Raw genomic sequence first — 14,581 nt, forward strand, 5'->3', positions numbered from 1 at the left:
ACAACAAAATCCATGATGCTGCTCGGCACTGCGCTTGCGTACGGACAAGACAGCTGATAACTCATCTATTATGCTACTTGGCTAAATAAAAATCTTCCAGAAAGCAGTCGCAGCCGCCGCGGGATCGCCGGAGGACCGAGACACGGAGTAAAGAGCGTGTGTGAGCGGGAGGAGCGGGGTGAGCGGGTACCGGGAGCGGAGGGAAAGAGCGGGCAGAGCGGAGAGTGTCGGAGCCTGGCTGGCCGCTCGGCGCCTTCAGACAAAGCTCAGCTAACAGGCTAATGCTGCGTTAGCTAGCCAAACATCGAGCGGTAACGTCCGCAAATATCGCAAAATGTAACCGCGCCAATGCGCCTGGAGTGTGCCAAATTAGATCACGTCGGCCGATATATCACCCCGGCACGCATTTCGTCAGCCCCTCGGCCGCCGTGGGTATTATTACCGACGTGTTACGGCCTCGACGCGGAGCTGTGCTCCGTTAGCCACCTAGCTGTTGCTGTGCCCGCCATCTTTTAAAGCAGGTAAATGGATGTTTGTGCGGAGCTCGAAGTGGAGCGGCCAGAGCCGAGCTCCAGCCCCCTTCACCGGGGCTAGAGATCCACCGACACTACGAGTCATCGGGGTGTCGGTGCAGCCACCACGTAAGGTCATGTGTGCGGTTTGCCTTGTGCAGCGGAGCGGTGGCTCGTAGCGGTTAGCTTGGCTATTAGCAGCGCACAGGCGGCCCCGGGTCTGCACGGATTTACCGCTCCGGGTCCCGGTCCCGGTTTTAGACGGCCTGAGGGCGTCTGTTGGGTGCAGGAGCTCATAGCACGGGTATCATTCTGTTCAGTCCCAGGTGTGTCCAGGACATGCCCACTTAGGGTACACCAGTTCGCATAACATCAATACCATCCTGTTTTTGTTTTGTTTTTTGAATAAATTGTCATCAGTTTGACATTCAGAGCCTTTTCTCTCATTTTGACCCGTGGTGTTGCTTTAAATCAGCAGAGACTCCAAGTAGAGACTGAAGGCTGGACTACCCACAGATCTGTTGTCTTAATTCCATCATTTGTGATTAAAATATAAAAATGTCCACAGCATACTTTATTTTCACTTTATTGCCTTTTGGATTTGTGACAGTCTCAGAAATTTCCATTAACATAAAATAATAATCTGTAACGTGCCACCTGTGGGTGTGTAAGAAAGAAACTTAAGTGATCAGGTAATGGATTACAGAAAACACTGAGTGACTTTTGATTAACAGTTATTTATTTGAATGTTTAACTGAGCGGGATCAGACGGCTGCTCTGATTGGATAAACACAAGTTTCCCTCAGATTTCTGCCGTGATCATTGTAGACTCAGGGTCAGTGTGGTCAAAGAAATCATGCTAATGAGAGATTAATAACTAATGTTTGTAAGCAAACCGACACATTAACAAGAACAGTTAACTGTTATCAGTTGATGCATTATAGACCTATCAACAGTTGATCTTTAAATATACTGACAGCCCTGATCATCCGCTGCTATGAACAGATAACAGCCTCTCGGGCCTTCATCAGACGGTCTTACCGCACAAATCAAGCTATCGTAAAGATAAACTTTGGTACATTCTTGTGACAGGAACTCAAACAGGAAATAAAGAAAGCGTGAAGTAAAACACATGGACACGTCCAGATCAGAGAGAAAAACTCGTGCAGTAATCCTGGACCTGCAGCAGGTCAACAACAGCTGATGAGTCACTGTACGTTTATCAATGGACTCCAGTGAGAGAGGGTTGGACGTGTAACGCGAGGATTAGTTGAATAAAGTTTGACTTGGGACCCGCCCACGCGGCGTTAGGTCTGTTGATGCAACAAATGGCTGAATTTTTCAGCGTTGGATGTTCTCTGATTACTAAACAGATTATTGGTTGGTGGGTGGATCATCTGTCAGTTTATTAATAACAGTCGCTGCAGCCTTGATTATCTGCTGTTGATAAATCTGATTGTGGCCTGAGAGTCAGATTCTAATCAGCGCGAGGCACAAGGATCAGCTGTGTGTCTGATGCTCTGGATTATTAGCGCCTCAGTGTTGGAATCAAACTGGATTCAGGTAGAAAGTAGCAGTTTTTAGGAGTTGGAAAACTTTGGTGAGCTTCGGGCCTCCTCCGTGCTGTTTGTAGCTTCATGAAGCTCCAGATGTTTCAGCAGAGACGGTCCTTGAGCGATGACAACAACCTGGATGTTCCCTCTGCTCTAGAGCCAAGTGTCCACGATCTCGAGTCAGAATCTCAGCTTCTGATTGGTCAAACCGCAGCACAGCTTCCACTCAGTGTACCTTGAATGAGTTCAGACAGGAGGAGCAGGTGTTTGTGGATCCTGGTTGGAGGAGTCTGTAGCTTTCCGAGTCCAAGCAGTGATTTCGACGTCAGAGTCAGGTCTTAGGGTCTGACCTCCACCCACCTCCACCCACAGCCTGCAGCTCTGCAGCTGCGCCTGTGTGCTCAGGTTTTTCTGATCCGTAGATGATGATTCGTTCTGAGTGACCCTCACTGCCTCTCGCAGAGCTGAAGCGCGCAGCCTTCTGGGCTGGGCTTTTACACGTAGTCATGACACTCACTAACCTCGTTAGCTGCCAGATGTTGAAGCAGCTGTTTTTAAAGCTTTATGTACAGATGTGTGTAGCAGCTGAGCTGGCCTGGTCCTGGAAGCTCCCTGCTGTGTTTGCACAGAGGTCAAACAGCCAGCTGCCATTTAACCTGTTGCACTTCATTCATTGGCCAGAGTTTAAAACCTCGCTGAGCCCCGCCTCCAAAGATCTCCAGAACGCTTCAGAGAAGACTCGCTCTCAGCGAGGACGTGAAGCTGAGCGTCAGGACTAAATGACCGACCTGAGCTGAAGTTTCAGTTTTCAGCGTCTTCCTCCAGACGTATGGTGGCAAACATCCCTCGTCCTCCAGCTTCTCTGCGCTCGTTTGTTTGTGTTAGTGTAACTGCGGCACCGTAGCTAGCCGGGCGTCACCGACCAGCCAAACGTTGCCGCTGTACGATTAAGTTCTTAGAGAGACATCAGCTTTAGATGGAAACCAGCGAGCTGACTTTAAACAACGATCGCGGACTGTTTGGACAGGAAATGGTTAATGACCTCAAACTGGTGTGATGGGCGGGGTTAAAAGCGTTACCTCCCCAGAATCAATAACCCCTAATCACCGCCCCTCTCTCTCTGTGTTTTTCAGGTCGTGCGATGGGAGTTTGTCTCTTCGGGGAACACTTGAGCTGAAGCGGCTGAACTGAACACGTGCACGGACACACACCTGTGCACACACACCTGGCCTCGGCCCACAGAAGGAGTCCTTTTTCACCTTCCAGTCAGACGCTGCCGTCCCACTGTGCATCGCTGCATCACCGTCGTCCACCATGTCGGACGCCCCTGAGGCTGCGCCCCCCAGCCCCCCTCCCCTCACCAACCCGCCCCCCCCTGAGGTCACCAACCCCACTAAACCGGGCAGGTAGGACACAACCGAGAAACACCCCTGATAGGCTGTTAGAGGCAGGTGAATGGTGTGTGCTGACTGTGTGTGTGTCTCAGGAAAACCAACCAGCTGCAGTACATGCAGAACGTGGTGGTGAAGACGCTGTGGAAGCATCAGTTCGCCTGGCCCTTTTACCAACCCGTGGACGCCATCAAGCTGTGTCTGCACGTGAGTCACCATTGCTCTCTCGCCACACACACACACACACACACACACACACACACACACACACACACACACAGCTGAGTGTTTTCCTGACCACGCTGCTGTGTGCAGGATTACCACAAAGTGATCAAAAACCCGATGGACATGGGAACCATTAAGAAGCGTCTGGAGAACAATTATTACTGGAGCGCCAGCGAGGCAATGCAGGACTTCAACACCATGTTCACCAACTGTTACATCTACAACAAGGTAAAGGGGGCAGAGCCAGGGCGCTGAGTGCAGCTGTGTGCAGCTGTGATGGCATTAACCTCTGTGTGTGTGTAGCCCACAGACGACATCGTCCTCATGGCTCAGGCTTTAGAGAAGATCTTCCTGCAGAAAGTCGCTCAGATGCCTCAAGAAGAAGTCGCTCTGCTGCCTCCGGCTCCCAAAGGCAAGAACAAGAGCAAACAGCCGGCCGCCACCACAGGTGAGACGGATACAGGTAACGCTGCCGTACCAGAGGTGGTCTCCACCCAGGTCCTACACTGCACTCACCTTTATTGAGAGAAATTGGTGGTTGGTTGATCAGGTGTGGGTTCTGTGTTTGCGGCAGTAGATCAGAATCCTCTCCTGCACCTGCACTTGAACGTGTGCAGGAAATACTGCAGTACTGCTGAAGTACTCACAGTACTTCCTGTCTCTCTTTCAGTGAGTCAACAGGCAGAGTCTTCAGCCTCCCCTCCCCCCTCCTATCCCTCCCCCTCTCCCTCTCAGACGCCAGTAATCTCAACCACGCCCACACCAGTCCAGGCCACGCCCCCTGTGTCTGCACCTCAGCCTCCTGCGACCTTGATGCCATCTGCCCAGCCTGTGGTTAAGGTAAGAGGCGTGTGCGGCGACATGGCGTCATGTGACCTGAAACAGAACCTGAGCCCGCCCTCTCCACCTGTCTGTCTCTCTAACAGAAGAAAGGCGTGAAGAGGAAAGCTGATACCACCACTCCGACCACGTCGGCCATCTCTGCCGGCCGCGCCGACTCTCCGTCTGCTCAGGACGCCAAACCGGCTAAACTGGCTTCGTCTCGCCGTGAAGCCGCTGCCCGCCCCACCAAGACCCGGCGGGACACTGGGGACGACCTGGCGGCTGGGGACGTGGGTGCCGGAGGCGTCGGCCCCGGGGGGAGGAAAGGCGGTAAGCTGGGTGAGCAGATGAAACACTGCGATGCCATCCTGAAGGAGATGCTCTCGAAGAAGCACGCCGCCTATGCCTGGCCCTTCTACAAGCCCGTGGACGCTGAGGCGCTGGAGCTGCACGACTACCACGACATCATCAAACACCCCATGGACCTCAGCACCATCCGGGTAATGACATCATCACGTAGACACGAGGTTAGAGTGAGGTCAACGGTGGTTCAAACTCTGCAGGCGCCATAGAAACTCTCCTGACTACAACGTGATCGGTGACAATCAATATCACAGATTTGATGTTTTAAAGAAAATTAAAGTCTGTGAGAGCGGGAACTGACCCAGAGTGAGGGAGGGCTTTTCTGCTCGCTGTAACCGAACATACGTCCACGCTGCCGTGACGTCACGACGTTCGCCAGCACGGAGTGAACCTCAAACAGGTCGAGGCGTTAGAGTGACGAGGTTTTCTCGTGTGGGCGACACCTGAGCTTCCCTCATCATTCTGTGTGGTGTTAGTGGGAGCTCCACAGGTGAGCGTCCGCAGGCTGTTGCTCCTGTTTGTGGTGCAGCACACAGTCAGACCCCTCCTCTTTGGTAAAGCCGCTCAGTCGCTGATCGATTCGTTTTTTCCATATTTTGTGAGATGTTGCGGTGACTGAAGCTCCATTTCCATTAGTTCTGACTGGTTTTCCGTTACAGTCGAGTACCACCTGATATGCGTGATCACCGTCATAGCAACGGGGCGGAGCGTCCCATGACATAATTAGTACGTGACATGAACGCTACAACAAACATGGAGGCGTCCGTGTACTTGCTGCTCGGTCTGTGTCGCATTCAGGGACCGCGGCGTTGTGCGATGTAACCGCTGCCCTTGGGTTTCGATGAGTCACGACTCATCAGGCGACACCGCTGATTAGCCCGTCGATGGCACGCAGTCTGTCACATTTTCAGATCGCTTGAAACCTCCCCTGAGCAGGTACTAAAAAGACCCGTGGTACCAGGTGTTACTGGGAAACCCGAGCAGAGCCGACCGGAGCAGCTACTCGTGGGAACAGCGGGTTTCAGTGGCGGCGGCGCCTGATGAGATGACTCTGACTGACAAACAAAGTTTAACTCCGAGCACGTAATCTGAAGTTGAACGAGTACAGCTGAATGCAGATAATATACGTTAATGTATGTAGTAGTACTGCAATAACCCCGGTTATTGCAGTACTACTGAGTAAAACATGGAAATCATAACAACGCTACAGTGGGGCAAAAAAGTATTTAGTCAGCCACCGATTGTGCAAGTTCCCCCACTTAAAATGATGACAGAGGTCAGTAATTTGCACCAGAGGTACACTTCAACTGTGAGAGACAGAATGTGAAAAAAAAATCCATGAATCCACATGGTAGGATTTGTAAAGAATTTATTCGTAAATCAGGGTGGAAAATAAGTATTTGGTCACCTCAAACAAGGAAAATCTCTGGCTCTCACAGACCTGTAACGTCTTCTGTAAGAAGCTTTTCTGTCCCCCACTCGTTACCTGTATGAATGGCACCTGTTTGAACTCATCATCTGTATAAAAGACACCTGTCCACAGCCTCAAACAGTCAGACTCCAAACTCCGCCATGGCCAAGACCAAAGAGCTTTCGAAGGACACCAGGAAAAGTATTGTAGACCTGCACCAGACTGGGAAGAGTGAATCTACAATAGGCAAGCAGCTTGGTGTGAAAAAATCAACTGTGGGAGCAATCATCAGAAAATGGAAGACATACAAGACCACTGATAATCTCCCTCCATCTGGGGCTCCACGCAAGATCTCATCCCGTGGGGTCAAAATGATCATGAGAACGGTGAGCAAAGATCCCAGAACCACACGGGGGGACCTGGTGAATGACCTGCAGAGAGCTGGGACCAAAGTAACAAAGGTCACCATCAGTAACACACTACAACGGCAGGGAATCAAATCCCGCAGTGCCAGACGTGTTCCGCTGCTGAAGCCAGTGCATGTCCAGGCCCGTCTGAAGTTTGCCAGAGAGCACATGGATGATACAGCAGAGGATTGGGAGAATGTCATGTGGTCAGATGAAACCAAAGTAGAACTTTTTGGTATAAACTCAACTCGTCGTGTTTGGAGGAAGAAGAATACTGAGTTGCATCCCAAGAACACCATACCTACTGTGAAGCATGGGGGTGGAAACATCATGCTATGGGGCTGTTTTTCTGCCAAGGGGACAGGACGACTGATCCGTGTTAAGGACAGAATGAATGGGGCCATGTATCGTGAGATTTTGAGCCAAAACCTCCTTCCATCAGTGAGAACTTTGAAGATGAAACGAGGCTGGGTCTTCCAACATGACAATGATCCAAAACACACCGCCCGGGCAACAAAGGAGTGGCTCCGTAAGAAGCATTTGAAAGTCCTGGAGTGGCCTAGCCAGTCTCCAGACCTCAACCCCATAGAAAATCTGTGGCGGGAGTTGAAAGTCCGTGTTGCTCGGCGACAGCCCCAAAACATCACTGCTCTCGAGAAGATCTGCATGGAGGAATGGGCCAAAATACCAGCTACTGTGTGTGCAAACCTGGTAAAGACCTATAGTAAACGTTTGACCTCTGTTATTGCCAACAAAGGTTATGTTACAAAGTATTGAGTTGTATTTTTGTTATTGACCAAATACTTATTTTCCACCCTGATTTACGAATAAATTCTTTACAAATCCTACCATGTGGATTCATGGATTTTTTTTCACATTCTGTCTCTCACAGTTGAAGTGTACCTCTGGTGCAAATTACTGACCTCTGTCATCATTTTAGGTGGGGGAACTTGCACAATCGGTAGCTGACTAAATACTCTTTTGCCCCACTGTATGTCGAGATCGTGGGCTGCGGCGATTCCCAGCCCTGCGGCCGGTTCAAAGCTCGCTCTGGTGGAAAACTGGAACCTTTTAACTAGGGGTGCAACGATACACAAAATTCACGGTTCGATATTTTTTCGATACAAAAAAAAATGTTCATGCCTTTTTAATTTGTCATTTATTAAATTTTCACGGCACATTCTGCACCACATCTCTGTGCGTTCATCATTTGTTTGAAGCCAGCTCACCTCCTGCAACCACTTTTCCGAGAATACGTGCTTCTTTTGTGGTTCGGACTCCTTCTGACATTTCTGTGGAGGTGGAGGAACACCAAAGTAATTGCTTAAAGGAGCTTCTTCGACATCTTTAAGAGTTCTAAACAAATGTCTGTCCTCCTGAAAATCTTATGTACGCAAACACCCGTTGCAACTTCTTATCTTGTGCGTGTTTTTTTTTTTGACAGTGAATGCGCACCTGCGGACCACTTATGTGCAGCCCTGGTTATTTAGCTCGTCATATCGCAGCCACAGAAATTATTTTGTCCATGAAACCATAAAGCTGCACTTTCTTTTTGCCTTATAGTCTGATTTGTCATAACTTCTCCGTTTTGTGGTAAGCTTTTCTTTGGCTGTCACTTCTTCACCCTGACCTGTCTTATTTGGCTCAGCAGAACTAAAATATAAATCCTGCTGCTTTTACACACGGACTCACATAAGCTCAGCGATTCTCTGCGCGATCAACCTCTCACATGTTTAAGCTGCGGGAGATTTCACTTGTCATGTTTGCATAGTAAGCTAACGATTAATAAGACGATGTCAGAGGAATTGGTGCACAAATTATCATCACTCACAGATCAGTGCTGTCGCTCTCTATACACAGTTCGCGCGATTGCAAAGTGAAAGCAAAAAAACAAGCGCAAATTCAAACGCGACTTCAATATGTCACATATTGACAGTGGCTCACCGATGCCAATGACATAATTACCCAGCTACATTTCTGAAAGAATGCAAAAGCATTGACATATATTTTTCCTTCCTACAATAGCCCGACGGGCAGGGAAGAGATAGATTTTGGTAGCCCGACTGGAAAAATCGCTAGCCCCAGGACGTCGGGCTAGCGATATTGCGAGCCCTGTATCTGATTGAGGAATCACTCATCTTTGGAAAAGAGAGTTTATTACAGAGAAATGGCTCTTTCAAAATAAAAGCTATACTACGCGCTTCTTCTGGGCTATATTCTCAGCAGCACATTAAACATATCAGGTCCCCATAAGGAGAATCCTGTGCTAACGGCTGTCTAAATGACTCGGGTAAAGTTTGTAGCATGCATGCTTGTTGTTTTTGTCTTTGCACTAGGATGATGTCGGAGTAAATGTGCAGTCATATTCGTTGTGTTCACACTAGTGCTGTCAGCGTTAATCTGAAATGACGTTAACGCCAAAACACGGCAAATCTCCGTTAAAGAGCTACCGCCGATCGCCCCGTGCATGGGGCTAGACGGCCAACACGTTAACGAGCTAACTGCGCTAACGCACTAGCTCCCACCCATGTAATTGAGCATTGCATGGCACATCCAACATACTGTTTTACTTTAGTCCATGACTCGCTTACCTTCAGGGTCATACGTCACATGAAAACCAAAATAATTCCAAACGCCAGATCTGAATGAGGGTGGGGGAGGTTCAATTTGCCATGTTGCAAGGAGCTTAACTTCTGTCTGCTAGCTTGCCCTGCACTCAGTGAATCTGCACTCGACTACTCCGCCTAGGCTGCACTGTTGAGCGCAGATCCACTGAGCGCTCAACACAGACAGCATCGTCAGAAGGAAAGTTGATAAAATAAATTAAAGATTTTGTATTGTTCGATACATATGCGTACCGAACCGAAAGCACTGTATCGAACGGTTCAATATCGATACGAATATCGTTGCACCCCTACTTTTAACGCCGCTGGGTGTCTGTACTCCGCACCTTCAGATGTCCAAATGGGAGGTTTGGCGCCATCTCTGACGTTCTTTTGTTTCCTGACAGAAAAAAATGGATAAAGGCGAGTACAGCGACCCTCAGAGCTTCGCCACTGACGTCAGGTTAATGTTCTCCAACTGCTACAAGTACAACCCCCCAGACCACGAGGTGGTGGCCATGGCCCGCAAGCTGCAGGTACGTAAAGCCTCCGTTTCCTGCTCGATCGATCGCTGCGATCAGGTATCGATAACCCGTCTGCCATTAGGACGTGTTTGAAATGCGTTTCGCTAAAATCCCTGACGAGGGCCTGGAGGCGTCGGTCCCCACCACGACACCGGTGGTCAGCAAAAGCACCGCCTCCTCCGACAGCAGCAACAACTCCTCCTCTGACGAATCGTCCGACTCTGAGGAGGAGCGGGCCACGCGATTGGCTGAGCTACAGGAGCAGGTTGGTGCTGCCGACCAATCACAGGTCAAGAACATCTTGGTTTTCTTCTTTTTATCATTTTAGATTTCACGATTTGTTTACTTGACATTCATGTTTGAAATATCCATGGCTCCTGTGACTCACCCCGTGAAGGCGTGGCCGTGTATTGATCACAGATGACGGGTATTGATAATCAGTTTATTCCATCAGTTGAAGGCGGTGCACGAGCAGCTGGCGGTCCTGTCCCAGGCGCCGGTCAGCAAGCCAAAGAAGAAGAAAGAGAAGAAAGACAAGGAGAAGAAGAAAGAGAAGGAGAAAGACAAGGGAAATAAAGGCAAGATGGAGGAAGAGAAGAAGCCAAAGGCCGCCGCCCAGCAGCCCAAACCGGCCAATCAGAAGAAGGCGCCAGCCAGAAAAGCCAACAGCACGGTGACGGCCACCAGGTACGACTCAGTGTTCAGCAAATCCACCTGAGAAAAGGGACAATGTAGTGACCGCAGTGACTGTGTTTCCAGGCAACCCAAGAAAGGCAACAAGACGTCGGGCAGCGGCTCAGCCAACGGGGACGACGGCGAGGAGTCGTCGCTGCCGATGTCGTACGATGAGAAGCGGCAGCTGAGTCTGGACATCAACCGGCTGCCGGGAGAGAAGCTGGGCCGTGTCGTGCACATCATCCAGACCAGAGAGCCGTCGCTGAGGGACTCCAACCCTGACGAGATCGAGATCGACTTCGAGACGCTCAAACCCTCCACGCTCCGAGAGCTCGAGCGCTACGTCAAGTCCTGCCTGCAGAAGAAGCAAAGGAAGCTACTGCGTAAGTACCGCCTCAAAAGCACGGCCGTCGATGTCTGAGCGGTCCGATACGGGGGGGTGGGTTCATCGTGTGAGCGTTGGACTTGGGCGACTGAGCCGTGTTGTCTAGGCAACAATCATCGAGCGCCAACAGAAACGGTGTCACCTGGCCGGGACTGTCTCATTGACTTGTCTTCCTTTATTTCTCTTTTCAGAGAAGGCAGCTGGAGGCGGGGCCTCAGGAGGCGGGGCTAGTCGTTTGAGTGGCAGCTCCTCTTCCTCCTCCGATGACAGCTCCTCGACAGGAACCTCCTCATCCTCCGACACAGACTGAACACGCGTTCACACATACACGTGTTACTGAACACACACACACACACACACCTCCATCCTGAACAAACACAAAGACAGAGATACACACTCTGAACTTGTTACACACACGTTTAAACACAGAGACTGGATGTAAATAGGCTGACCTGTTTGTTTTTTTTAGCTCCTAGTGCTTTTGTTTTTTGTTTCATTTTTTCCGCTATTGGAGGACTGCAGACAGAAGAAAGTGATGGAGGAGGAAGGATGTGGGCGGAGTCAGGTAGAGCGATGGGCAGCCCGTCTGGGAGTCTTACTGATCTGTGGACAGAAATGCAACCGTCGAGACTTTCTTTCTTCGTCTTTTTCTTCTTCGTGGACGGCCGGTGGTGACCCCTGACCTCTGAATACATTCCACAAGTATCATTGGAGAGGAGGAGCAGGTGATCTCAGCAGGTTTGTGGATACTGAGACGAATGAGCGCATCTCACGTTTCATTTGAAGCTGCAGCAGAGAGAAGACCTGACGATGTCAGCGTGTGACATCACAGAACAGTTTTACAAATAACCGTTTTTTCTCTGAACCTGGCGGCAAGGCGTTGTTTAGCCCCTCCTTCTGATGTGCCGTCTGCTACTTTAAACTGGGATTGAGAAAACCAGCGAGGTGGGAAACAGGCAGGAGTATGGCGGTGGGCGGGGTCAGCAGGAAAATACAGTTTAGCAGTTTAAAGGTACTTTTTGTAAAATCCAGTTTAAATGTTAAAATTAAAAGCTTTTCAAATTAAAAGTGTGTCACTGAGGTGAAAAAGGAAGAACTTTAGTGTAATACCAGTTTGTGCCACTAAATGAAACCAGCGTAAACTTTATTTAAAACGGGTATGAGTACGTTCCTGTGCCAGTGTGAAAACGAAGAGGACAAGGCCTGACCTCAGTCAGTGGTGACATGGTGCCCCCTGGTGGTGGAATGTTTAGTTACATTCTGCAGAAGGTTGTTACAAAAAGTATCTTTAATTCAAAACTTTATTTAAATTTTGAGGTATTTATGACGGGTAACTGACGGCGCCAGGCCAAAACCCTGATTTTGTTTATGGTGGTTGGTTCAGTTTGGCGTTAAACCCTTTAAAACACGTAACAGGAAACTGCGTGCCTGCAGATAGAACAGAGGGCGTGCCCATGCCGCCTGCTCTGGAGCTGAGTCCTCATCAGGTAACGCTTTAAAAAGTGTCCAAGTGGACTCTTGATGGATCGTCTCAGCGGGAAATAAACCATTTTTTTTTGACTGATCAACCCTTTGGATCGAACCGGCTTCTGGATCTTTCAGCTCCACCTTAAAAACCTCTGAGACCAACCCTGCCCCCTGCTGGTCCTGCAACCCTAGACACAACTTCCTGTTTGTCCTTGGGGGTCATCGTGGCAATGTGGGTGGGGTCACAGGATCCTGACCCCGCCCCCAGCACGGCTCTGTCAGCACAGAGACGTTGATTTATTTTTTTTTAACACTACATTTCCTGTTTTTGATTTTCAGGTTGTGTGCTGAACTTGTTTGTGTCTTATAAGGTTCTCTATATAAAATGTCTTTCTATTGCTGTCCTGTTCAAGCGCCGCCCCCATTCTCACCCCGCCAAAAAAGAACCACTCATACTGTACCGCCTCCTCCTGTCAGGGTCCAAACTCGGAGCACCTCGTTTCTTTTAAAGCTTTTTAGACAATTTATTTTAAGGTTTTAGAGCTCGCTGCCGCTCGGAGGACATCAGGACGCAAGAAACGATTTCTGAGGAAAATGCCACACCCACCGCAGTCACGACTCATTTTCGCGATTTCAGAAAAAACCCGTCTGTCAAGCGCTCGGCAGATGTTTGTGGCTTACGTTGGGCATTGTGGCGTCAGATTTCTGATCACCTGACGTCAGTGTCAGGCGGATAGGCCTGTTGCCCTCTGACCTATGATCTGTGGTTACACCTCCGATGGTGTTGGGCTCTCTGGGACGCGGCCATAGTTGTTCTTATCCCTGGACGCCGTGTCGGTTCTTGGCAAAGGAAATATTGACAAACAGGAAGTTTGTTTTCTCTGAAAAATTCATCATGACGTTGACCGCCGCGTCCTCGGTGGCGTTCTGAATTTTGTACAAGCTGCAGAGCGCAAACAAAGATGAATCATGAATATTAGACGTAGAGTTTTACTGAAACTGTTGAATCGACATGCCCAATGATATAAATGGTTTCCGATTGGCTGGAGCCAGGGGGCGTGTTCAGTAAAACCTCACCTCCCCTCGCTCCTCTGACCCCTGATTATTGGCGACCTCCAGCTGGAGATCAGTTTACCTGTGGTGCCCCCTGGAGGTAACCTGGTAAGAAACCTGTAAATGGCAGGTGTTGGAGAATAATCTGACGTCGTGATCACACGACCTCCGGGTGGCACCGCATCGTCATCTGTTGTCACGGATCTTTCCTTTAGCCTCCACGTTTTGTTTTGCGGGCGCATTACGACTCGATGGACCGGGCAAAGCGTTCGATCGGGACCCCCTGCGACAGACAGGCGGACAGCTCGTTGCCACAGTAACCCTCCTCTTTGTTTTTAGTTGATGGTTGAGCTTCGACGCTCATAGTTAATTTTGTATTTTAATAAGAAAAGGAAACAGTGGTTTTATGTATTGCATGCACTCCGGCCGTACGTTTTTCTCGCGTATGTTTGAGCGCTGTATAGTAGCTGTAAAGTAGCCGTCTGAGGTTAGAGCGAGCTCCACTCGTAGAGACGCAGAGGGGACGAAACAAGTGAATTATTTGATGTAATTACTGATATGGGATCCTTATTTTCTGAGTTCATTTGTTTTCATAAATAAACACATAAACTGAAAACAAGTGGCTCCACTCTTTTGTCACCGAGCGCGCTCTAACGGACGAAGTGAGAGAAGTCCTCGGGGCCACCTGAGGCGTGCTGTGATGCTGGACGTTGTCCTGGGCTGCACCGAGTGGGCGGGGCTGAGACGAGCCCGCTGCTCCCTCGTGACACGCCGGAGTCGACATGCAGCTAATTCTAAACTAATAAACAGTCACCACACACACAAGCCCCGCCCCACCCCCTATACCACTCTTTAATCCTGGGGTGTCAAATATAAGGCTCGAGGACCAGAACGGGAAAATGTGAAGGGAGGACCAAATTCTGGACTTTTTCATGAGTTTCATTTCCTGCTGCTTCGAACCACACCAAAGTCCTTACGTGAAAGAAAAGGTTTTGTGAGTTACAGCAGATCATCATCACAGTCTGAACAGGGATAGCTCAGTAGGTAGAGTGGTGGCCCCATGATCGGAAGGTCGGGGGTTCGATTCCCCTGAACAGCTACCCTGAGGTACCCCTGAGCAAGGTACCGTCCCTACACACTGCTCCCCGGGCGCCCAATGGCTGCCCACTGCTTCACTGAGTGAATGGGTT

The 14,581-nt window shown here is 49.7% G+C and overlaps 1 protein-coding gene across 5 annotated transcripts; it reads left to right on the forward strand.

Annotated features, from left to right (window-relative positions):
- The first annotated feature begins 43 nt into the window (after positions 1-43).
- On the forward strand, positions 44-13,657 carry LOC146697836 (bromodomain-containing protein 3-like). 5 transcript variants are annotated; one of them, XM_085476599.1, is made up of 12 exons: positions 44-178; positions 3,199-3,471; positions 3,552-3,663; positions 3,772-3,909; positions 3,985-4,144; positions 4,352-4,521; positions 4,608-5,003; positions 9,695-9,823; positions 9,894-10,100; positions 10,266-10,498; positions 10,571-10,869; positions 11,063-13,657. In XM_085476599.1, exons 2-12 carry the CDS (start codon positions 3,380-3,382, stop codon positions 11,179-11,181), a joined length of 2,055 nt encoding a protein of 684 aa, XP_085332725.1. In that variant the 5' UTR covers positions 44-178; positions 3,199-3,379; the 3' UTR covers positions 11,182-13,657. The 5 variants fall into 5 exon arrangements, with proteins under 5 accessions (XP_085332725.1, XP_085332726.1, XP_085332730.1 ...); XM_085476600.1 differs by having other exon boundaries at positions 44-147; XM_085476604.1 differs by having other exon boundaries at positions 45-178; positions 9,894-10,076.
- The last annotated feature ends 924 nt before the right edge of the window (positions 13,658-14,581 follow it).

The sequence above is a fragment of the Copadichromis virginalis genome, linkage group LG12, assembly GCF_057382275.1.
Source record: "Copadichromis virginalis isolate Kocher_CV1m ecotype Utaka linkage group LG12, C_Virginalis_male_GT1.1, whole genome shotgun sequence".
Taxonomy (NCBI): domain Eukaryota; kingdom Metazoa; phylum Chordata; class Actinopteri; order Cichliformes; family Cichlidae; genus Copadichromis; species Copadichromis virginalis.